General features: G+C 33.8%; 3 protein-coding genes and 1 non-coding gene across 5 annotated transcripts; 2 read left to right on the top strand and 2 right to left on the bottom strand.

The window, feature by feature from the left end:
- Window positions 1-1,463: 1,463 nt before the first annotated feature.
- PRP40A (pre-mRNA-processing protein 40A) lies at window positions 1,464-13,378 on the top strand. 2 transcript variants are annotated; one of them, XR_016029739.1, is made up of 30 exons: window positions 1,464-2,506; window positions 2,613-2,682; window positions 3,115-3,183; window positions 3,295-3,567; window positions 3,651-3,845; window positions 4,030-4,103; window positions 4,377-4,446; window positions 6,474-6,526; window positions 6,663-6,720; window positions 6,788-7,128; window positions 7,205-7,277; window positions 7,606-7,704; window positions 7,782-7,850; window positions 7,928-8,005; window positions 8,111-8,197; window positions 8,513-8,547; window positions 8,619-8,724; window positions 9,343-9,423; window positions 9,530-9,622; window positions 9,832-9,885; window positions 9,967-10,083; window positions 10,248-10,346; window positions 10,598-10,645; window positions 10,726-10,818; window positions 11,337-11,444; window positions 11,560-11,624; window positions 11,734-11,836; window positions 12,144-12,473; window positions 12,572-12,775; window positions 13,092-13,378. XR_016029739.1 is itself a non-coding variant. In XM_088813822.1 (29 exons), the coding sequence occupies exons 2-29, from the start codon at window positions 2,650-2,652 to the stop codon at window positions 12,707-12,709; spliced, it is 3,042 nt and encodes a 1,013-aa protein (XP_088669948.1). In that variant the 5' UTR covers window positions 1,464-2,506; window positions 2,613-2,649; the 3' UTR covers window positions 12,710-12,982. The 2 variants fall into 2 exon arrangements, 1 of the variants encoding a protein (XP_088669948.1); XM_088813822.1 differs by lacking the exon at window positions 13,092-13,378 and having other exon boundaries at window positions 12,572-12,982.
- On the bottom strand, window positions 1,808-1,893 carry LOC148765484 (small nucleolar RNA snoR8a). The gene has a single exon (XR_016029981.1). It is a non-coding gene; the product is annotated as a small nucleolar RNA snoR8a (small nucleolar RNA).
- A 6,468-nt stretch (window positions 13,379-19,846) lies between the features above and the next one.
- On the top strand, window positions 19,847-20,625 carry LOC105958908 (Uncharacterized conserved protein UCP031279). The gene has a single exon (XM_012982910.2). The coding sequence runs from the start codon at window positions 19,970-19,972 to the stop codon at window positions 20,468-20,470; it is 501 nt and encodes a 166-aa protein (XP_012838364.1). The 5' UTR covers window positions 19,847-19,969; the 3' UTR covers window positions 20,471-20,625.
- Window positions 20,626-21,591: 966 nt separating this feature from the next.
- On the bottom strand, window positions 21,592-22,242 carry LOC148765483 (pectinesterase inhibitor-like). The gene has a single exon (XM_088812822.1). It carries the CDS (start codon window positions 22,240-22,242, stop codon window positions 21,721-21,723), a length of 522 nt encoding a protein of 173 aa, XP_088668948.1. The 3' UTR covers window positions 21,592-21,720.
- Between the last annotated feature and the right edge of the window lie 1,364 nt (window positions 22,243-23,606).

Below are 23,606 nucleotides of genomic sequence, written 5' to 3'. Positions count from 1 at the left end.
GACCACTGAGAAGGTTCTCGCTTAAAATAACGCGAACAAAAGAAAGACAAAAAAAAATTATTCATCTACTCGTGTGATTTTGCACGAGCACATGGCATGTGCTCGTGCAAAATCACACGAACACAAGAAAAAAAAAATTCAAGTACTCGTGTGATATTACGCGAGCACATGCCATGTGCTCGCGTAATATCACACGAGTACTTGAAGATTCGAGAAAAAAACGAAAATATTACCTCCGGGTCTATATTTGTTGGATCCATTTCAGAAATTGTTGAATAATTAATTTTTTTTGAAGTGAATGTTGAAATTTGGTTTTTAAAGAATTATAGGATTTAGAAAAAAAAAGTGTAAAATGGTAAAAATTTAAAGTAAAAAAGTAAAAAGTATTCGCCAAAATAGCGCCTGCATATATAATCAAATTTTTGTGTTGGATAATTCAATAAATTGGGCCGAGTTCATTTGTGATTCTTGTGTTTGGCGGTCACTGAATTAGGTGAGGAAATTAGCTTTCTATAACAGTTGTAATTATCGATGAACTCTTCGGCTAACTATATTAGATTAGATGAGATTGAATTAACTTCCTACTGACTACTTAATTATTTAGTTAGAGGGTGTTTGACTAAGCTTATAAGATGTTTTAGAGCTTATAAGCTCTTCCAAAATGTTTGATAAATTTTTAGAAAAAAATCTTAATTTTTTAAAAATCAAGCTATTGGAGAGCAAATAAGATCTTTTTAAAAAAATACCTCCACTCAACCTTTTTATTTAAGATCTTATAATGGGTAAAAATAGAAAATAAGCTCATTATCTAAACACTCTAAAAATTAATCCTAAAAAATCAAATAAGATGATGCAACAACTTATCAACTCTTAAAACATCTTATCAGATGTAAGAGCTTATCAGCTGTTTAAAATAAACTTAGCCAAACACCCTCTTAGTAACATGTTCGGCTTCTTAGATTAGATCTTCTATTAAAATTGTTATATTCAATTATTATTTATAAATTGTCTATAAAAACACTTAATTTAAAATAATACGATATGAATTTAAGGATAAAATTGTGTTTTTCCTTTTTAATCACACCTATTAAATTACTCTATGGGGAGAGATGCTATTAATTTAATCCAATAATAGCATTTAATAGCAGACTTTAATTTTAATAGTAAGTTTTAAAAAATATGAATCTTGTCAACCAGATAAGGTATAATAATCCCTAGGTAGAACCTTATAGAAATAACCAAACGCCCTATTTACACTAATGGTGTCCATACAAATTCTCCATTACATACCTTTCAAATGGTTCACAAAATTAAATAATTCTAAATTAATAATATTTATTTCGAAATCATATATTAAAAAAATAGTTTCAATATCAAAATTACAACAATTGAAACAAATAAACAATTAAAAAAATATATCATTCAAAATTATTTAATAACAGATATTTTATTTTCATGAAATTGAGATATAGATGTGGAGGTATGCGTAACCCTGATTTTCTAGGAAAACAGTGTCAAAATGGGCTTTAAACACCTCCAAAAACTCAATATTAGGAGAGGCTCTAAACATAAAACAAATATCGTGTGCTGATTTTGCTCTGTTAGTTATGTTGCCAACTCCTTCAAAGATTAAAAAAATTTGTAAAAATATAACCAATCAGCTGATTCACCAGCGAAATATCGTAAAATTAACCGATTCGACAGCGAAATATTGGCAAATCAGCTGTTTCAACAGCGAATTAGTTATATACATAGATTGAAAATATGGAAAAAAAATTGAAGTAAATGATGAAGAAAGGAGAGGTGGGAAGCTCATATTCTATGGGTGTAATAGAGTCTATCAAGCTTGTAGCTTTCAGTACGAGGAATTACTTTTATAATCACCGCCAACCACCTCCTCTTTTTTTCCATCAAATCCAATCTCACTTTCATAAATTTTGAATAATAATGAAAATATCATCATCAAATCGACAAATCAGACAAAGAAAAATAATTTTTCATCAAATCCAATCTCATATTCATAAATGTTGAATAAAAATGAAGATAACATCATCAAATCGACAAATCAGACGAAGAAAAATAAATAAATAAATAATGTTTTCATCAATTGGAACTGTTTTCAACGATAAGAAATCTGCAGAGAGAGAAGATGAAGGAGGAGAGCATATGCTTACTGTGTTTGATTGGAAATGGCGAAGTGCTGTTTTTATAGAGAAGAGGAAGGATGCGAATGAAGTAAACCCTAGCCCACCGTGGGTAAACTGGACTGCACTAATGGGCTTGTGAGTTAACTGGGCTGCGCTAATGGGCCTGTATTTAATGGGCCGGTCAATTATCCAATTTCTAAGCCGATTCACGATCACACCCAATTTTGTCGACCCGGTTTCAAGACATTCGAGTTAGTCCTCTTCCTTCTAGGGTTCATATCTCTCACCTTTTGTTCTAAATCTCTCAAAATCGATTCTGCCCGAGGATTTGTTTCTGTAAAATTCCGTTTCCTTCCGAGGTAAGTGCGATTTTCGGATTTAATTTGTATTTATACATTGCTATTTTGCTGAATTTTCATGGTTACGTAATATTTTTTTTTTTTTTTTTTTTTTTTTTATTTTCAGGTTGTGTGGGCAGTAGTAAAGTATACCTGCCGCAGGCATGGCAAGTAACCAGCCACCTTCTGGTTCACAGGTAAACTTTAGCTGATCGCATTTTGTAAACTGCAACTCGGTTCTCATTGTTTTGGGAATTTTCTCGTCGAAATTGACGAAATGGATACCTAGCATGGAAATGGCAGCTCTGTAAGAGAATTAGATTAATGAGTTAGGTTTTGCATATTCAGTTATTAAATTTGCTTAGCCGGGGCATTGCTGTGAAACTAGCCAGCTACTGGAGAGAGTTACTTGTGTAATTCCATTGAGTTAATTGAGATTAGCGAATTAAGTAATTCTTGACTGAATATAGTTCTGCGCGTAACTTTTGGATTGTTTTATTGGCTCTACTGAACTCTATTTACTCTGGATAGTGTGGGATTTGTCTAACAAGTAATAACTATGAGATGTTCAAATATCGTTTTCGTTTGAGATTATAATCTCTTCTGATATGTTTGTTTTCCTGTTATAGCCACATTGGCAACATCCTCAATCCGGACCTATGGCTCCACAGAATTATGCTCCTTCCTATCCGATGCAAGTATGTAATTCAATCATATTTAGGTTTTCTTGTTTTCTTCCAGAATTAGTTTCTCTGGGTCCCAAACAACATAAGTACATTATTGATGTATCACATATGTATATGCCACAGTTCCGTCCTGCAGGACAGGCCCCACAAGGGCAATCGTTTATCCCTCAGCAAGCTACTCAGCAATTTCATACAGCCGGACAAGCACAAAATCATGGGATGCCTCTTGGTCAAAGTCAACCGAATCCATTTTCTCAACAAATGCAGCAGTTTCTACCACGGCCTGGCCAGCCTGTGCCATCTTCGTTTCCTCAATCAAATATGCAGCCTACTTCAGGCATGCCTCAGCCCCAGGCTGCCTCAAGCCATGGAGCTCCGTATTCATCATCGTATACTGTAAGAATTTGACAAATACATATTCTTGATTCTGTGCCGCATTTAATTTTGGCTTCATCTGATATATTTTATTTCCGTTTCAGTATGCACCGTCTTCTTTTGGTTTGCCACAAAGTGGCATCAGTGCGTCTCCTCAATTCCAACCTTCCCAAATGTCTATGCCTGGCGGTCCTCCTACTGGTGCACCACAGTGGTTTCACTCAGGTCAAAGTACACCAGGTGTTGCACCATTGCAGCAACCCAACCAGCCACCCTTCCCTGCCAGTGCAACTGTACCAGTAAGTATCCTTATTCTATTGCTCATTGTTATTGAACTTCTTTTAAAGTGATTTTTGTAGGGTCCAGGCATCTTACTGTAAATTTAATGTTTGTCATTTGAACTATTGTGGGGTTGCACATACATGAAATTCTAATAGAAATTTTATTCTCAACTTTCATATTATTTTCCTGTACTTTTTTCAGGCTGTTAGTGGTTCTAGTGCGGTTCAACAGAATGCTTCTGATTGGCAAGAATATGAAGCTGCTGATGGAAGAAGGTGTTAATTATTCTTTGATTTACTTATGTTTTCTAGTTTACATGTCTCCGCAGAATGTCATCTAGGAATTGAAAGTTGGACTTTTTTGGGAATGTGACTGCCATAATTTGACAGTGAGAGATATAATTGATTAACTGGAGCGCTTTCCTTTTTTGAGTGTCGACTATTATACTTCTCTAGTTGTATACTGCTGGCTTATCTTAATGGTTTGATTTATATGCTTCTATCAACAATATTTTGGAGCTGATATATTTATATTATGTATCTGCTCAGATATTATTATAACAAGATCACGAAGCAGTCTAGTTGGGAGAAGCCTTCTGAGTTACTGACTCCTTTGGAGGTGAGTGATTTTCTTGATGTGCTGCTTTTCAGAAATCATGAGTAACATCTATTTATTTTTTGGATCACTATTTTTGTTCTGCTGCGTTCTTGTGCAAATTTGTCCTATTCTGTAGACATTAAAGTTGTAGACTTGTTTAAATTGTTCAAAATTGTTTATGTGTATTATTGTTTATATGCATGTCCTTCCACTGGTTTGTAGATGTCATGGCAAGCCAGGGGAATATAACGACTGCTCTTTGTCCTCACTTTCAAGGCGGTTTCACTTTCTCGAGGCAGGCAACAAATTGCTATTTATATTTCATGTGCAATTTTGGATTTAATTTAGTGATAATCTCTCGATGCTGCTGTTGCCTGCCATTACTAGAACAGTATGTGCACTATCACTTGTTTGACTTGAGGAGCATGATGCATATTTTTCTGAAGTATTATTACCTATGGATAATAGACGATATGCGCCCTACTAGTTGTCTAAGTTGGGAAGCTAATATGCATGTTTTGTTAAGTTCAGTTATTTATTAAAACATGTTTGAGTCTTTCTCATTTGAAAGATTCTCCAGTAATTGGTTTGGTTCCTTGTATGTTGTGATTTTGATACTTAAGAGGTGCACCTACTGTTAGGTTTCTTTCAGCCTGCATAACTTGGAGTCCCATCCATCCAAGTGTATATATATTTCATGCGATTTTCCAATTATCCAGCTGCTATTTACTTGTGAGATTTTTGTTTATTCTGGTTCTAATTATTTTTTTTCCATAGTTCAAAACTCAGTATGAGTGGTCTCCATAGGTGTTGCTATATCTGTTTTTGGATTTACCATTTTGTATGGATTTATAAATATTGTTGGTTTGGTTGGTTTGATGGTACACTGCCTCTCTCATGCATTCCTTTAACGAGGTCTACAGGTACTGAGCAAAAAGTTATGAGATTTTTTCGGATGTAATATATTGGATACTTTTGTTAAACTCTGTGAAAACTAGTGGAGAAGGGCTTGTTTTGACAAAAAGACCATGATAACTAGCTACAAGCATATTGTTCTTGTTGTGCTAAGATCCGCTTCATAGTCTTAGTATTATTGCTGTTATTATCCATGCACTTATGATTCTGGTAATTATGCATATTAGCTCTATAAGTATACATCGAATGTCCCATCTCAATTAACATGACTTGATCGTGCAGATATCTTGTTTTGGTAAAATTTCTTTTTTTGTTTCTATTTACTTTCTCAGAATGTTTTGATCTGTGAACTTGGATATCTGCACCTTATAAGCTTTAACCTTTGAATTTGGTGTTATGCTTTTTATATGAACAATTGGAATTTATTAGGATATACATTTATAGGAACATTGTATGATGAAATTAGCGTGTTAATGATGAATGGCTGAAGCCTGAAAAGTATATATAGGCTATGTAATATTTCACTGCTTGTTGGGAATGAGAAGGAATAATGGTAAATAATCTAGCACGGAAACTGTAAACAGCACAGCGGCTGGTTCTGGCCTGTATCTGGTAAATGTTGAGAAATGTTTCTGTTGCTAGTAACTTGTGGTTGAACATTAAAATAGAAGTAGAGTATAGTTAAGATCTTAGAGTTAGAGTAAATTTATTTCAGTGAACGCAGGAAATTCATTCATAAAGTAAATAAAGGTAATAAACTTCAGGCACATTATTGGAACTAGGAACAGCAAATTCATTCCACACACCTGAACCTTAGTGAAGAGTATAGAAGCAGTCCTGGATTGGGCTGAGATTAGTTAAATAGAAATCCTGCAAGTAGGTTTTTCCTTACGTTGTGCAGTATTGGATCACTTTAGGCTGCTGAATTGTTTACGACTTGTTGATGCCTTTGTTTCTGTTTTATTCCTCAAAATATTTGACATCTGGAAGCCTTTGTAGCATTTTATATTTAGTTTTGTATACCATGTTATACCATCCATTTCTTAATTTTATCCTGCTTTATGAATCTCCAAGTGAGCCTTTTCTACGCTGTGAGTGAGAACTTATCTGACTGAAAACTTCTGTTTTGACAGAGAGCTGATGCATCAACGGTTTGGAAAGAATTCACTACTTCTGAGGGTAGAAAGTGAGTATGACTTCAGTCATGCACGCATAATTATATCCTCTGAAATGTTGATGCTTAATTACATGTAGACCTTTGAATGTCTGTAAAATATCCCTTGAATCATATATATAAAGTCATGTTGTTGTTACTTACGCAGGTATTATTACAACAAGGAGACGAAGCAATCTAAATGGACAATACCTGATGAATTGAAGGTTTGCTGAAAAATGTCCCCTTATATTTTTATCTTTTGTTGTACTAAATCTTTCTCATGTGCTCCAGTTGGCTCGTGAACTGGCTGAAAAGGCTGCCTCCGAGGGACCACATTCGGAAATGAATACTAGCTCTACTATAACAACCTCTACTACGGGCACTTCTGTTGAGGCCAACCCCACCACAACAACAATAGCAGGGGTCACTTCAAGTCCTGCCCCAGTACCCGTTGGTTCTGATGCTAATGCTTCTATGATTTCTGAATCAGCAGATGTTCCTGCTATACAGATTGCTACGACAAGTTCGTTTGGTGTGACCTCAGTGGCAGAAACAGTGGTTCCCTCCCCTTATGAAGTTCCTGGAAGTTCTGGTGCTCCAGTTATAATCGCAAACAACAATACAACCCCATTGTATGAAGTTCTTTAGCTAACCAGGTTTCATGCTTTGTGGATTTGTTATATTGATTTCTAATTGAACATATTTCAGGACCAGCACGGAAATTCCATCATCCCATGTTAGGGCGAGTCCCCTAGGTGGAGCTTCTTTCCAGGATACTGAGGTATGACTAGTTAGTTAAGATTTGTATATGCAATGCAGATGTTTGTTTTTTCTGGATATTGCGCCTTTTCTGTTTCTATTGGGTTTAGCTAAATTCCGTTCCTTCCTTTTCCATTGCATCTTCCTTCCCTATCTGCCTCACCCCTATCTTCTTGCCCTGTCTGATTTTCACTTCCCCCTTACTTCTTAGCTCTCCTTCTCCTGCTAAGTGTCTGAAACTGGTTGATTTATTGATGAAGATGCAAATATATGTTTTGTATACTGCTGATTCACTTATCATATAATTGGAAAAGTAATTGGTAGTAATGGTCTTTGTCTTGATTTTTAAGGAGGAAAAGAAAGGGACAACTGTTGATGGAAAATTAAATGTTACGCCAGTGGAAGAGAAACCAATGGATGATGAACCCATGGTATATGCCACCAAGCAGGTATGACACTTTAAAGTGCTATAGCTGTTATATTTACAGGTGGATTTGTACATGTATCTGATATCCTTTATGTTCAGGAGGCAAAAAATGCATTTAAAGCACTATTGGAGTCTGCTAATGTTGAGGCTGATTGGTCATGGGACCAGGTAAATTGAATATACTACTCTGTTCTTCTGTAAATGTATTTGAAAATGGTAAACATTGTTATACAATGTTGTGTCAGGCTATGCGGGTGATAATTAATGACAAAAGATACGGTGCCCTGAAAACCCTCGGTGAACGGAAGCAAGCATTTAATGAGGTACTTGCCTACTTGGATATATTGATAGTTTGCTCGTGAGTTTTCTACAGATTATTCTAGAGTTTGCTTACTTTTAATAACTTTTTTAACTCTTATCAATTATAGTACTTGATGCAACGGAAAAAAGTGGAGGCTGAGGAGAGGCGTCTCAGGCAGAGAAAAGCGAAGGAGGAGTTCATGACAATGCTGGAAGTAAGGATTAAAATCCTTTCAGTAGTTTCCTGCTAACTGTGTGTAGTTTATTGTATTTCTACTGCTATATTTAAGCGTCTCCAGGGGAAGCTACACGTTCGTGGGTTAGGGCCTTGTGAACTGCTGACTGCAACTTAACATGCTACTTGCCTCATGTTTTGGCATGGACAATATTTTTATTTTCTCAATGCCATTTATACTTATATTTGATTTTTTATGATGTGCAGTCTGGCATAAAAAACTGTTGATATATATACAGATTTTGTTGTTCTGTTTCATAAGAAAACTAATTTAAGTATTTTAATTTTCATTTAGGAATCTGAAGAACTCACATCATCAATGCGATGGAGGTAGTTCAGCCTCTCTTCTTACTTGGACTTCAGCAAGAATTTCCCATCTAACATTCTTTTTTATTATCCAGCAAAGCCGTAATAATGTTTGAAGATGATAAGCGTTTCAAGGCTGTTGAGCTAGAATCAGACCGAGAGGATCTCTTTAGAAACTACTTGGTCGACCTTCACAAAAAGGTATGGACTAGGCAGTGGTATTTTGTTTTCCTTTTTGGTCATTTGCATCGAACTAAATTTTGATGTCATTGAAACAAAATTCAATTTTATCAAGATCATGTCCTAGTGAGATGACTCATGAAGTACCTTTTGTTTTCCAAGTTTCCATGCTTCAGTAAAAAATGTGTGATGATCATTCAGAATACTAAGGTTATAAGGATATATTATGTGTTGTTTGACTTTTGTACGATTTATGAGTTCCTTGAGGTTGCATTTGGATTTGAAGGTTTGAGTTTGATGAGTTTTTGGGTGAAGGATTTTGAATGACTCCATAAATTTTATATCCACCAGAAAAAAATCTAAAACTAGTTCAAAGTGAGAGTTAATGATTGGAACCTATTGTGCATTGAATTCATCCAAACAAGCTCCATAGATTTGAAATCCTTATATCCGAATGCAACTTTATATCTGTAAACCCATAATTTATATGATATCTGTAAGTGCTATTAGAATCAGCGTCCTTTGCAGCACCAATCACTTCTATACGAAGTTATTTAGGAATTTTCTATTTTTTTCCTTGAAATATATAAGTTCTAGGTATATATACCTGAGGTCTCTGTTGTTCTATATGTGGTTCAGGAGAAGGCGAAGGCTCAAGAGGAGCAGCGGCGGAATAAGCAGGAATTTAGGCAATTTCTCGAATCCTGTGGCTTTATCAAGGTATATTCGTTGATGAGTTCTTAATCATTTCTCTTCCCTATATCCTCTCCCTGTTCATTTCAAAAGCCTGATCATTGGTAAAAAAAAAATATTTATTTATGTGTAGGTGGATAGCCAGTGGCGGAAGGTTCAAGATCTTCTGGAAGATGATGAAAGATGCACTCGCCTTGATAAGCTAGACAGGCTGGACGTTTTTCAGGTTAGATAAGATTCATGATTTAGTAAATTTCTAATAATAGGCATCATGTGCTTCCCTATTATTACATGTGCTTTTTGGTTGCCTTCTCTTTCAACCTGTCTTTGCCTTGGAGAAAGTGAAAGTGATTTATAAGTTCTTACTTTTAAACCTGGAACCTGCTTTATGGAAGTTATGTACTTGTGTGCGTATTTATATGTGTGGTTGTGCAGGATTATATCCGTGACTTGGAGAAGGAAGATGACGAGCAGAAGAAGAGACAAAAGGTATCCCGGGAGCAAATGTATTTGTTAGTTTTCTCTAATCTGATTTGTTCTTTATTTTGACGATTTGTTCTGCACATCAAGGAACAATTGAGACGAACTGAGCGTAAAAATCGTGATGCATTTCGCGAGATGATGGAAGAACATATTGCTACTGGCACTCTCACTGCTAAAACTTACTGGCGGGACTATTGTCAGAAAGTATGCTGTCTTTTCTACTATTCCTAATCAAACATATCAGTGGGCTTGATTAATAAAACTTTTCCCTGTTATTCATCAAAAGTTTATCTTTCCCTGGTTATTGTTGTTTCTTCTAGTTCATATTGTTCTACTCTTGTATTTCTAATGTTGCATTAACGTTATAGGTCAAGGATTCTGAGCCCTATGCGGCAGTTGCCTTGAATACTTCTGGTTCCACCCCCAAAGATTTGTTTGAGGATGTTGCGGAAGAACTAGTGAAAAAGGTACTTCTGTGTTATGTCCCTAAGCTTAAAGTTTCATGGTCAAGGCTTAGGCCTTTAGACCTAGAGATCTTAAATAAGAATCTCGACAAAAGATTTTTGTATTTTCAATAATTTATGTATTTCTCCTCGCACTAAGTATTTCCATCTGCTTTGCCTTCATTATGTTTGTGCTTTTTTGTTTTTATCAATGGTGCTATTGAGGTATATTTGTTTTTATTACTTAATCATCACCATCTTTATTTATTCGGCAGTATGATGAAGACAAAGCCCGCATAAAGGATGCTTTGAAGCATGAGAAGGTATAATTTATATTCCATCCAAGAATCTATCATGTTGTTTTATATTTTGAATGAAATATATTCTTTGCTTGTGTTCTTAGGTAACAATTGCATCAACAACGACATTTGATGACTTCAAGTCCTCAATTGAAGAAAGCATTGGTTCCCCCTCAATATCTGATATTAATTTACAGGTATTAATTTTGCTACTCTCTTTCCTAGTTTCACAACGTAGGATTCAGTTGCTTTCTTTTAAGCACATAGTGAACGAATTGAAAAGTGTTTTGTACTACTACCTATTTCAATTGGAACTTACAGCATTCATCATGACCAGTGATTTCTTCACCTCTGATTCATGGTGATGCACAGTTGAAACTTCACAATAATGGCCACTACTAATATATTAGCTTCCACACCCCCCCCCCCCCCCCCCCCCCCCCCCCCCCCCGATAGACAATTTTCTGTCAGAAGTATCCTTTTTCTACTGAAAATGAGATTTCAGATGACTCGTAGAGAAGATGGTGAATGGTTAATATTATTCCCTTGGCATTTACTGTTAAGTGTTTCGCTACCTTTAACTTGAAAGTTTTTGCATTCTGGATTTTCCTTTTTCTTTCAGTATGGAATACATTTGAGTTTTTTCATGTATCCACCGTAAATTTTGCCAGTTACAGTGGTAGTGCCTAAGTACTAATATGGATGTGAATTGTAGCTTGTGTACGAGGATCTAATAGATAGAGCTAAAGATAAAGAAGAGAAAGAGGCTAAGAAGCTTAAACGGCTGGCCAAAGATTTCACCGATAAGTTGAGCACAATCAAGGTATGTGAGACATTCTTGAGGCTGAAAGAGGGATATTACAACGTGTTTCATAGTTTTGCCGATAATTTGTTTGGAGAACTGTCGCCTAATTTGTTTACTTTTTCACTTCTACTAGGATATAAATGTGTTGTCTACGTGGGAGGAATGCAAACATCTTGTTGAGGACAGCTCAGAATATAGGTAAACTTTTTTCTCAATTGGAGAAGACATGCAATGCAAATTGTTTGGAATAGTGACTATCCAGAGTACTTAATGTTCTCCTGTCTCATACTTTGTTGTTGTTCACTAGGTCTGTTGGAGATGAAAGTTCCTGCAAGGAGATATTTGATGAATATATATCTCGTCTGCAAGAGAAAGTAAAGGAGAAGGAACGCAAGCGAGAGGAAGACAAGGTAATGAAAATCTGTTTGCTCGAACTAGCTTTGACCAATGCCATGTTGAGATCATACTTGCTGTCATTAGGTTGTGTCACTGGCTGAACATCTAATACCTTTTGTGATAGAATCTCCCTGTGTCGATAAAAATTCATGTATCCATGGTAAATTTTAGCAGTTACAAACTTACAGTGGTAGTTCGTAAGTACCGTTTGGATGTGTCACTGCACTATATTGAAAGAGTTGAGTCTAATATTTCGTAATTATTGGTGGAGCGGTGACACGTGTTTTCTTTGGACAGCTAATCTAAATGTTTCTTTTGTAGGCGAAAAAGGAGACTGAGCGGGAGGAGAAAGAGAAAAGAAAGGACAAAGAAAAAAGGGAGAGAGAGAAGGAAAGAGAGAAAGATCGAGACTTGGATCGAGAAAAGGAGAAGGGGAAAGATAATTCAAGAAATGATGAAGAGATGGAGATTGATGATGGTGTGGAAAGTCAAGGACACAAAGACGAGAAGAAAAGGGAAAAGGACAAAGACAGGAAACATAGAAGACGGCACAAGAGCCCAACTGATGATGTCAGTTCTGATAAAGATGACAAAGATGACACAAAGAAGTCCCGCAGCAGACATGGCAGTGACCGTAAAAAGTCAAGAAAGGTAATTTTAATATATATATATATTATCCACTGATGAAAAATTCTGATTCTTTCTTTTCAACCACGTTAATCTGATACTCTTCTTTATGTTTATTTCAGCATGCAAATTCGCCCGAATCAGATGGCGAAGGCAGGCATAAAAGGCACAGACGAGACCACAGAGATGGTTCCCGACGAATTGGTGGTCATGAGGAGCTTGAAGATGGTGAAGTTGGTGAGGATGGGGAGATCCAATAAATCTTTTTACTGCACAGTTGACTTTGCAGGATGACTCGATTTTTCTCCCTGCTGTAAGCAGATAATGTGAGTCCAGAAAAATGCTTTCCCTTCAAGATATATTTAGGATACTTTTTGAGTAGTTATCCGTATCTTCTGTGAATGTAATTTTGTTTCAGTCATACTATTTGTAATATTTAGATGCGCCTTTTTTTTTTCCTTTCTGTGTATTCCAGTTTTAGGATTAATCTGTTAACGTTTGTAAGCGATAGAGATGGTGAGTTATTGCGTTTACCATCTGCCTGAGATATAGTTAGACAATTGTGCATGACATTTAGAGTTCAAAGTAGTAGCTGCTGACGTGGTTAGAAGAATGTAGTTTTCTGAAATTGTGCCTTTTCAGATCTTCGGTAAGAATCTAGTGAAAGAGTTGGATGATGGTGGAGAAGAAACGATGAGAGAGGATGTAGACAGATAACTATATTTTGGGATTCTTGTATGTAGCTGCACAGGTTTGCATCTCTTACTTGGGAACATGTCTTTCTGAATTTTTTTTTTTTGGTTTAATTTTAAAAATATTTTTCAAGAAAAAAGAAGAATGATCTTTATTTTTGTAACGATTACGAATTGTTTGGATTATCGAGCTGAAAATTGTGTTCGATTGAGTGAATTTGACGTCTTATTTGAACACATGTGGTAAATTTTATGATGGCAACATTTTGTAAAATGATAATAGAAAATTAGAATGTAATGATAGTGCTGTGCTGCTGGCTATTAGAATTTACTTGTTAGCATATGCAGTTTAATAATAAATTTACTCACTTTTTAATAGGATTTTTACTTACTGGTGTTTAATAATGTACGAGTCAACCATTAATTTATAAAGTAAGGCCTCGTTTAGTTGCGTAAGTTAAGTTCAACAAAAAACTACTTCAAATGATATAAGTCATGATAACATAATATTTGTGGGTCGACTAAATAAGTTATAGCGGATACCAAACATGAAAAAAAAATCCAGTTATTTAGTTATTAATAACTAATCTCACTTAATAAATGTAATGACTAATTTCACCAACTAAATGAGACCTAATATTATAAACATGTTCTCTTGTGGAAGAAAAAATGGTGCATTAGCATATTGGTTAAAGCCATGGTGAATGCAAAATCGACTTGGATATAAAGCAAAAGTCAATTGATTTTTTTCATCTTTATTAATTTAGCACTCGTAATTTTCGTCATTATAAATACTCCTTTATCTGTAAGAAGTTTCTTGTTGAACCACCAAAACATTGAAGATTATAATGAGTCTTTTTCATATTGGAATTTAATAACTTGAATGGATAAGATTTCACAACTTTTTATTCTTATTTAAATATAATTTGACTCCATACCATCGCAGATATCTTCATTAAAATACAAACAATCATCACCTTATTTTTTAAATTCTATTTCTAGAATTATCCGTTAAAATCAAATAAGCTTGAGTTCGAGCCCTATAAATAATACTCGACGAGTTTCAGCTCGTCAAAATGGATTTGAGCTCGACTCTTTTCTTACCCTAATCTCTAACAATAAATTTTACTTGAATACTATCTAAATGGCTCTTGAAAAGACAGAAATCTACCAACCATTTGTCCTAGAGACAATATCTTTTTCTTTCTTTTACTATTTGGAGTTTGGTCCCAACTCCAAACTTTTGTTGATTTGATGGGACTGCATATCCATTTCCATTCCTGCCGACAACCTTTTTTTTTTTTTTAATTTTAATTTTATTTTATATATATAACCTAATTAATAATTATAATTGCATGTAAGAATTCAACGCACTTAATTACCTTTGGTTACATGCAATTATTTTGGCACACGAGGACAGTGTTACACTAATTAATCTTATAAAGTTGTTAAAGTTGATTTTGAATGATAATTACACAAACTTTAAATCTTTCAATAAAGCAATTCATGAATTTCGTAGAACAATAGTGATGGAACAAAAAAATTACTTAATCCAACCAGTTGCTCTCGTTAACGGAAATTTATATATTAATTTAATTAAGAAAAACACGACTCTTCGACTAATTAATGTCTACGAAAAAATCATCACAACCCTTGTAAACTATATAGGATTTCATAATTCTTATCTATGAATATAATTGGTTGTCCTCTTCGTCTGAGAGATCGAGCATGATTTATACCTAGATGAACTTTACAGTTCAAAAATTCCATTGGGTACGTAAAAACAGAATTAGAGTCGGAAGGTTAATTGGATCAACACGTAAGAATCCATATCGGTTATTTATTGCCCTTCTTTTGTTCTGATCCATGCATTGCACTGAACTTAAATATTCATCGTAAATGGAAGTTATTTTCAAGAAAAAAGTTAAGAGGGGAAAAAAATAAACAGATAAAAAGATCGTCATGTGCATGTAAAAAAGTAACAGCATCCATAAAGTTTTAGGTCTTTATTCAAGATTCATTCTTTGTAGCAAATACATTCGAAACCCGGAAAAGATATAATACCTTCTGCCATATCGAGGGCGTCTTTTATTTTCGTTGGAGAGATGTCAAATGTTAAAAAAAAAAATTAGATATGTGTGTTGTCCATTGTCAATTCTTAAAAAGTCGAGAAAAAAATTATATCCAGGGTTTATCGAATTTTATTTAATGGTGAACTGATTCATAAGTTGTAAGCTAGCTAAGACGTGTTTGATTAATTAGTTTGATCCTACCAACCATCATTTGATTTCAATTTTTAATTAACTACGAAAATTACATAATAATTTTACTTTTAGCTAGGTTTTAGTTACTATTAATTAATTAGCAAATAGAATAAATGAATATATATAATGGTAAACCATGCAACTATGCATGCATGCAGTCACACAAACATCTTTAATTAGCAGAAAGGAACTTTGAATTTTTTATTTAAATAAATATATTGGAATATTAAGACACAATTTTTTTTTATGAGGTAGGAATATTAAGACACAATTAATATTACATAAATAATGATCCTTAAAATAAGGTACAACATATGCCAAGTGTTCAAGAATCTCAAATTATAGCCTCAAAACTAATCATTAACTGCCAAACTAGAATAAAACCAAAAAAAAAACAGAAAATAAAATAAAATAAAATAAAAGAGAATCTACGAAAATCCTAAAACAAAAGCAAAGCCTCAATTTTCACATGACCATGCAGCAAAACCTGGTTTCTTCAAAATAATGCAAACCCTACTATATATATAATGGAAATAAAAAAGAATTAAAATAAAAATAAAAAAGGAAAGAAAAAAAAAGTTTGGCATTTTAGGGATTAGTTAATGAGCCATGATTAATTAATCTTTTAGAATATTAATATTGTAGCTGCTGCGCGGTCGAATATGCTAAGATTTGGTGTAAACCGGCGAGTTTGTGTTGAAGGTAGATTGACTCGGACAGTAACCGGTCCGAGCCACTCTGCACCAAGTGACAATCATGACTCAGCACACACAACATATTTTTCAGTTCCTGATTCTCGATTTTTAACCGGTTCACTTCATTCGTAATATTCTCTACGTGGGTCTTTTTTCTCCGACGGGATCTTCGGGCAGATTCTCTGTTGGAAGCCATCCGCCTGTGCTTTCGTTCTTCGACGGTGTAGATCGAACGGTTGGTTTCAGAGCTAGAAGATGAACGGTTTGACGATGGTTGTTGTTGTTGTTCTGATTGGAGTACTAAGGAAAAGAGTTCGTGGATTTCATTAGGAGTGAGAGGGTTATGATTTTCTTCAAGAACCGGGTTTTGCATGTGGTGAACCGGGTTGTGGACAGACATCATGGTTGGGTTTTGTTTTTTTGAACCGGAGGGAGGAAAGGAGGGGAAAAGGGAAGAAATGATGTATTGGAGAGGGGTATTTATGGAGGTTGGGGAGAGAAAATTTGTGGGTCCCACTTAATATTTGAACTTTTAAAAGTAGATATGATTTAATTTCACAAATTAATTATAAGAAAAGAAATAGTGGTTAAAAGTGTTGTTTTAGGTCGGTCAAATTGAAGAGCTATTGAGAGAAATAGTGCATGCATGCACCTATTAATTAAATTAATTAAAGTTGGATAATATTATTGAAGGAGACATAAATTTATCTCGGTTGAACCTCTACAAAATAATAAAGTTGGAACTAGCAAAATTCGATTAATTTAGAAAATATTAAATTATCGAACTAAAAATTTAGTAGGTTTTAAACGAATTGGGATCAAAATAAACTACTATTTAAACAAGATTATCTATTTATTGATGTTCTACTCTAACTTACATTGTTTTAATGATTTATCCAAACATAATATATAAAAGAATTATATATAATTAATGTGAGTTGTTGTTAGGTGAGTGTGTGCTTTATTCAGGTGGGGGCACAGTGTATCTATGTTACTGACAATTAGCTTAATGACGAAGAATCAAAGAAGAAAAAATGAGATTAATTTTAAAAGTGTGCTTAGCCAATTAATGACACCCCAGCCCAAATCATGTGGCTTACGACGACGTATTGCAATAAAGTTGGACAATGTGTGGAATATTCAATATATACATACACTATGTCATTGCTTTTCTCTCCCATAATTTAATTATCCCATTTTCTTGTGGGATCTATTATCTATCCACGTAATAATTAAAATCAATAATTTATTCAAAGTTACAATATTTAATTAATCTTCACTTAGAATATTTAAAAAACCGAAAAAAAAAAGAAAAAGGAATTATCAACACAACACATGCATAACACCTTATAATAAAAACAAAAGTTCGAGTTACCAGGTTCTGAAATTCACGTGTACATTCGTCCTTTCTCCAACATTAATTTGTTAAGTTGTTATATATTTCGTTGTGGGCTCGTTTGATTACCGTTATAAGGTTCTACAGACAAAAACTTGGTCGAACACTGTGTATTAGAATTCGATTGTCCTATATATCGTGTGCATAATGAATGTATTAACGAGATTATTCCCAATCAAATATATATACATATACATAATGAAAAATATCAATATAAATATTTTATCGGGTGTAACATCGAAAAATTCATTAGTACGTAGCCTACGTCGTTTGGTCGGCAGTTGGTTTCTGTTTACTCCCATCTAACTAACATAGAGTGGAGAGTAACATGCAATCAATCTTTCTGCTATATAGACAACATATATTAATTAATTATCATGTTTCTTAATTATGAGCAAAATTAGTTTAAACTTTATTTAGCATGCTTAGATTCTCTCTTGTCTTTAGTATTGTTTTGCATCTCAAGTAGGGTTCATGTGCTTAATTCCAGTTAACCTTTTAAGCATTAATTAATTAAAACTAAAATAAAATAAAGAAAAGGTTGATAATATTCAAGTATTTAATATTATTAAGAGATAATCAGTTATCATTAAGTTTGCATATTATACTGAAGGAAAAATCAATAATTTCAAACTAAAAAAATAAATAAAAAATCATCGACCTTGTTCTTATCATTTCAACTATTTTCTGAATTAGTATAACAGATTTAAAGTTTACTAAACATAGATCTAGTTACTATAAATCTTTCATTTTTATCTTATTTTCATAATTCAAATCCCTCAAATCAAAATGAATTCGAAACCTTATTCATATTAAAACTATTGTGTGGTCACATTTTATTTTCTTTTTGTAATGGATATATTTGCAAAACTCTATTCCAAGGGCCTATGTGGACTGGGATTGGGGTCAACAAGATGGGCTTAATGCCTTATCTTTGACTCATCTGGAGTTGACCAAATATTGGATTGGTCAACGATATAATTTCCTCCATAATTAGATTGAAATTTTTTCATAATACAGATGAAAGAGTTTTTATTTTTCGATCAGATTATATTGTTGAAAGATAGCTATAATCTAAATTAAATGGAGCAGACCACGATAATAATAATGGTGTACATTTCATTTAAAGTTAAAATCATATTGTAAATTGTAATAACTTTGGAATTCCATATAAAGTTTTCTTGATTTTGCATTTATTGCCTTATTAACAAAATATTGCATGATTTACGCCATGTGATCTTGTTATAAATTCAACCTTATTTATTACTATTATTTTCATTTTTTTCCCTATAAATAAATAAAATCATCCAAAGCACATTGGCTTATTAACAAAATGGAGCATAAATATATCAACATGATTGTGATCCTAACTCTCCTATTCTCTCTAGCAAGTTCGTCTCGCACTCATCCATCTACGATGAAAACTTCCGTCGATGTAAGTCTTTTTTTTTCTCTCTTTAAATAACGACGAGATTAAGTTATTTATTATTGTTGATTATTTTAATCGATTTTGTTTTACGAGAATAGAAAGCCGAGTTTGAAGGAGAAAGCTGCGAAGGAGTGGGGAGTGACGAGTGTTTACTGCGAAAGACGTTGGATGCTCATATCGATTATATCTACACACAGCCCGCGCCTCACCATGCTTGAACGTTTTTTTTCTTCTTTGTTCTAATATAATAATAAATAATAATGTGATTTTCTCTAAAAGAAGATTCAAGGAATTATATGTGTGTGTGAATTGTTTCTATTTTCTTCATTTTTAATTAGTATTGTGCTAATTAATTAAATTAAACATCTCCAAAAGTGTACAGTTGGAAGTTGGGCTATGCTTTTCCTCAAGACAGATAAAATTGAAGTTGGGCTTTGGGTTGATTAATTGGTACTATTTAATTTGCTAGACTGTATTATATAATGGGCCAATCACAATTTCAAATCAATAAATAATTAAATATACAATTTCAATAGCTTCCTAATTTAATTGAACTTAATCCCTCAATTATTTAATTCACACTAGAGCCATTACCACCACACAAGCCACCTAAAAAATTCAATACCAATTATTGAAGCTAATTAAACATAAATACTATTCCTAACCCATCAAACTTCCATTACAATTCAACTCAAAGATAGAGATGCTGACGTGTGACGTGTCCACTTGGCATGATAATCAACATTAATTCAAAGAAAAGATAATCAATACTATTGAATTTTATTTTTTTTAATTTCATGTTTGGCACACTACAATCTATTATGCAAAATTCTTAGCTAGTAGGCTACAGAATTTTCCCTCTGTTCATACTATATATATATATATATATATATATATATATATATATATATATATATATATATATATATACACGAATATTCACCATTTTATTTCAATTATTTCATATCAAATCATTTTTCAATTTTTCAATTTTATTTTCACCAAGAGAGAGAAAAAAAAAAAAGAAGAGAGAGAAAGAAAGAGATGAAAGCAAACGCGAGCCAGCAGAACAAGTTCCTCCGGATAATCACGACTCCATTTCGGGCCCTCGGCAAGGCCCGAGACTTCTACGTGAAGAGAATCATGGATTGCGCCGGCAGCAACGTAATAGGATTGCAAGCTACGTCGCAGGCGCCGGGCCTACCTAGAAGCTTCAGCACCGCCAGCAGCTCGGCCCGATCCGACAACGACGAGGACTATCGGGAGCTGGTTCGTGCCACGTCAGCTGGACGGAGCATCGGCGGCGGGGTTGATTTGGAGGCGTACCTGATGAGGCGGGAGATGGGGATGAGGGGGGGCTCCGGCGGCGGCCCGGCGACCATGCCGCCGAGGAGCTTAACCGTTTCAATGGGGAGGATTGATGAAGAAAGGCCTTGTTGCTATTTTCGCGAAGATTTTTACGGCAGGAGATCAATTGTTAATTCCAAGAATGAATTGAAATACCCTAGAAGCAAAAGTCACGCCGTGGCAAGAACCCCCTTTTAATTTTTTTTTTTTTTTTTTTTTTTTTTATAATTTGATATTAATGTTTATTTTGATAGAAACATGGGAAATGCTCCCAATTTACTTTTACATATACAAATTTGATATTTCACATTCTTTTTAGATTTTTGGTAAGATTTTTTATTTATTTGGTTTGATGATGATGCGAGTGAGCAATAATTATAATGGCTATGTTTGGTAAGCTTTTGGGCTTCCATTTCCATTTTATTCTGGAGAAAGATGTTTTGGGAGAACAATTTGAAAATAAAATAAAGTTTGTTTGTGTTTTGAGAGGAGACAATTTGTACTGTAGCAAGTCAAATCATGTCTAAAAGGTGTTGGAAAAAGGTATTTTGGAAGAAGAATTTGAAGGATAAAGTGATTTTAGTTTGTAATTTAGTGAAGACAATTTTCACTGTAGCAGTCAAATCATGTCTATTGGAGAGAGAAAAATTTGAATTCTTTTTGGGAAAAGTTTTTGAAAATATTTCAAAAAAATAATTTTATTTTAGGGAAAGAATAAAAAGAATTCGAGAAGCTTACCAAACATAGCCAATAAGATTGCGCACAAAGATATTTATTTTTTAATTAAATTAAATGTCATTGTTTCTATTAGATTGTCTGGTTTGTACTTCGGCTTGAATCCCACCAACCTAATTAAGCCAAATTCAAATCAGATCAAATTAAAATATCATGTTTTTAAATATAAATATAATATTAACTTTTTATATTAACGGTTAATAATCACATGTATTTGCAACATCAAATAAACTGAGACTCAAACAATAAGCACGTCTCTCATATTGCGATAGAAAATCCAGGCAAACTCATTAAAAATATTGTGAAAATATATTATATTTGTTGTTATATATATCTTTCACTTGAATTATAATTTATAACATAGATAATCTATCACAAAATATGTTGGTTTCAAGTCAATGCATGGATAAGTTGTAATAGAAGAAGAGTCAAATAATTCGATTTTTCTAAAATCTCTACCCTTCTAGATAATTGGTGTTTTAATTCGAAAAGTAATTAGCAGAATTGAAGTCAAAGTCAACAAGGTACAAGAAAAATCGTACAAATACAAATAAAAATAAAATATTAGGCCGAACCATAAAAATGTCACACAACGGCACTCGAAATAGTCAAAATTCCATGTTTTCAATTATTTCAAATACTATTTGTGTAAAAGAATTTCTTAAGAAAGTATACTATTGTTATTATTTAATTATATTATATTATAAAAATAATTAAAGAGGCGAAAGTGAAGCAATGACTAAAAGCACTTGAATGATGTCTTCAGCTCTCCGGTCGGCCCGCGCAACCTCCGGCGGTTCAACGCCGCCGTCCTCAGTAAATCCATCGTCGCAAGTTTCGACGCCGACCATAGCGCCGGAGGCGTTGCGTCGGAGGGCATCCGTATCTCGAGATCGGAGATTCTGCTTGCAATCGTTCAGGTAATCAACGGCGTCGGTGAAAAGCTCTATACACGTGTCGGTTACCCCGCCCTTCGCTCTGCCTACCGGCGGTATCGATTTAATCACGTCTGTCGCCGCTTTAACGGCGTCTTGCCCTTTCTCCACCACGATTTCGCCCAGACCCGCCAGACCCGACCCTTTCGAGCGCGGGTCGGATCTCAGTACCTGGTTGCATAGCGACGGGTTTCTTGCGCTGGAGCAAACTTTGCTTATCAAATCTGCTTCACTACTTTTGCATATCATCATGAAGAGTGCTATCGTTGCGGTCACCAACATAAACTCAGAAACTGCCATTATTATTAATTATTATATTATTATTATTATTACTATTATTATTATTATTATTATTATTATTATTATTATTATTATTATTATTATTATTATTATTATTATTATTATTATTATTATTATTATTATTATTATTATTATTATTATTATTATTATTATTATTATTATTATTATAATTTTAAGGGTAAATTACAAACACCCCCTGAGGTATGGTCAAATTACAAAACCCCCCCTCTTGTTTGGATAATTACAACCACCCCCTCAACTCCTCAAATTTAGTGGAATCTTCGAGATTATATCGAATATTATCACTTTTGTACCCGTTTTATCCCATTCAAACTCTACATTATGAAGCAAGATGATCATAATATGTGATTTTTAGCTTGTATATATCAGTTTGTGGTGCATCGGAAACTGTATTTTTACACAAAACGAGTACAAACTAGAGCACATTCCACGGAATCTAAATGATTATGTTGAATTTGGCACCATAAGGGTGGAGGTGTAAGAAAAAATCATAGTTGAGGGGGGTAGATGTAATTATCCAAACAAGAGGGGGGTTTTGTAATTTGACCATACCTCAGGGGGTGTTTGTAATTTACCCTAATTTTAATTAGTCAAGTATTTTATATTTTTCTGCGTGTTGTATTTTGGCTGAAACCAGTCTTTTTATTTTTATAATGGAAGGTATATTTAATATTTTGAAAATTTATTAAATATATGTGGATTTGATGTCCCATTAATCGTTGGCCAAATTATATATGCTTCCATGTATATTAATTGATTTTGACTGTCATAAATTATGGTAATTGGATTACCATAACACGAGAAAATCTATTATATTGTCACGTTGTTTTGAGTTTTAAATTGATTACCATAAATTTTTTATGTTTTATTTGGTAAACCATACGATATACGTAAACCTACACTCTCGTACTATATATGTTGCACGGATATTTCTAGAAGATGAAAAGTCACCGTATTCGACACCTGAACACTAAGACACGCCCAGAAACGGTTCGGACACCCGTGTGAGACCGTGTCATAATTTTACTAAAAATAGGACACCCGTATCAGGCAGTGTCCGCAATTTTAAAAAAAGTTGGGACACGACTCTTATGTTTTAAGAGAGACACCTAATCAGACAGTGTCTCGTATAAGAGCTTACAAACCATAATAAATAGATTGTAGGTCGTGTTTGCGAACGAATTTTATGTGAATTGTTCGGTTTTTATTTTTCTTGTCTTTTAAGTTTTAATAGTTGGGTAAAACATAATAAAAATAAAAAAAAAAAAAAAAAAAAAAGGGGTAAAAAGAAATTGCAAGATATTGTTTATCTTGGACTATTACTAATTATTACAGAAATTGTG

Source organism: Erythranthe guttata, chromosome 14, assembly GCF_056151865.1.
Source record: "Erythranthe guttata isolate IM_541 chromosome 14, IM_541, whole genome shotgun sequence".
Lineage (NCBI taxonomy): Eukaryota > Viridiplantae > Streptophyta > Magnoliopsida > Lamiales > Phrymaceae > Erythranthe > Erythranthe guttata.
Note: the sequence above shows the minus strand (reverse complement) of the source record. Positions and strands in the feature narration are given on the sequence as shown.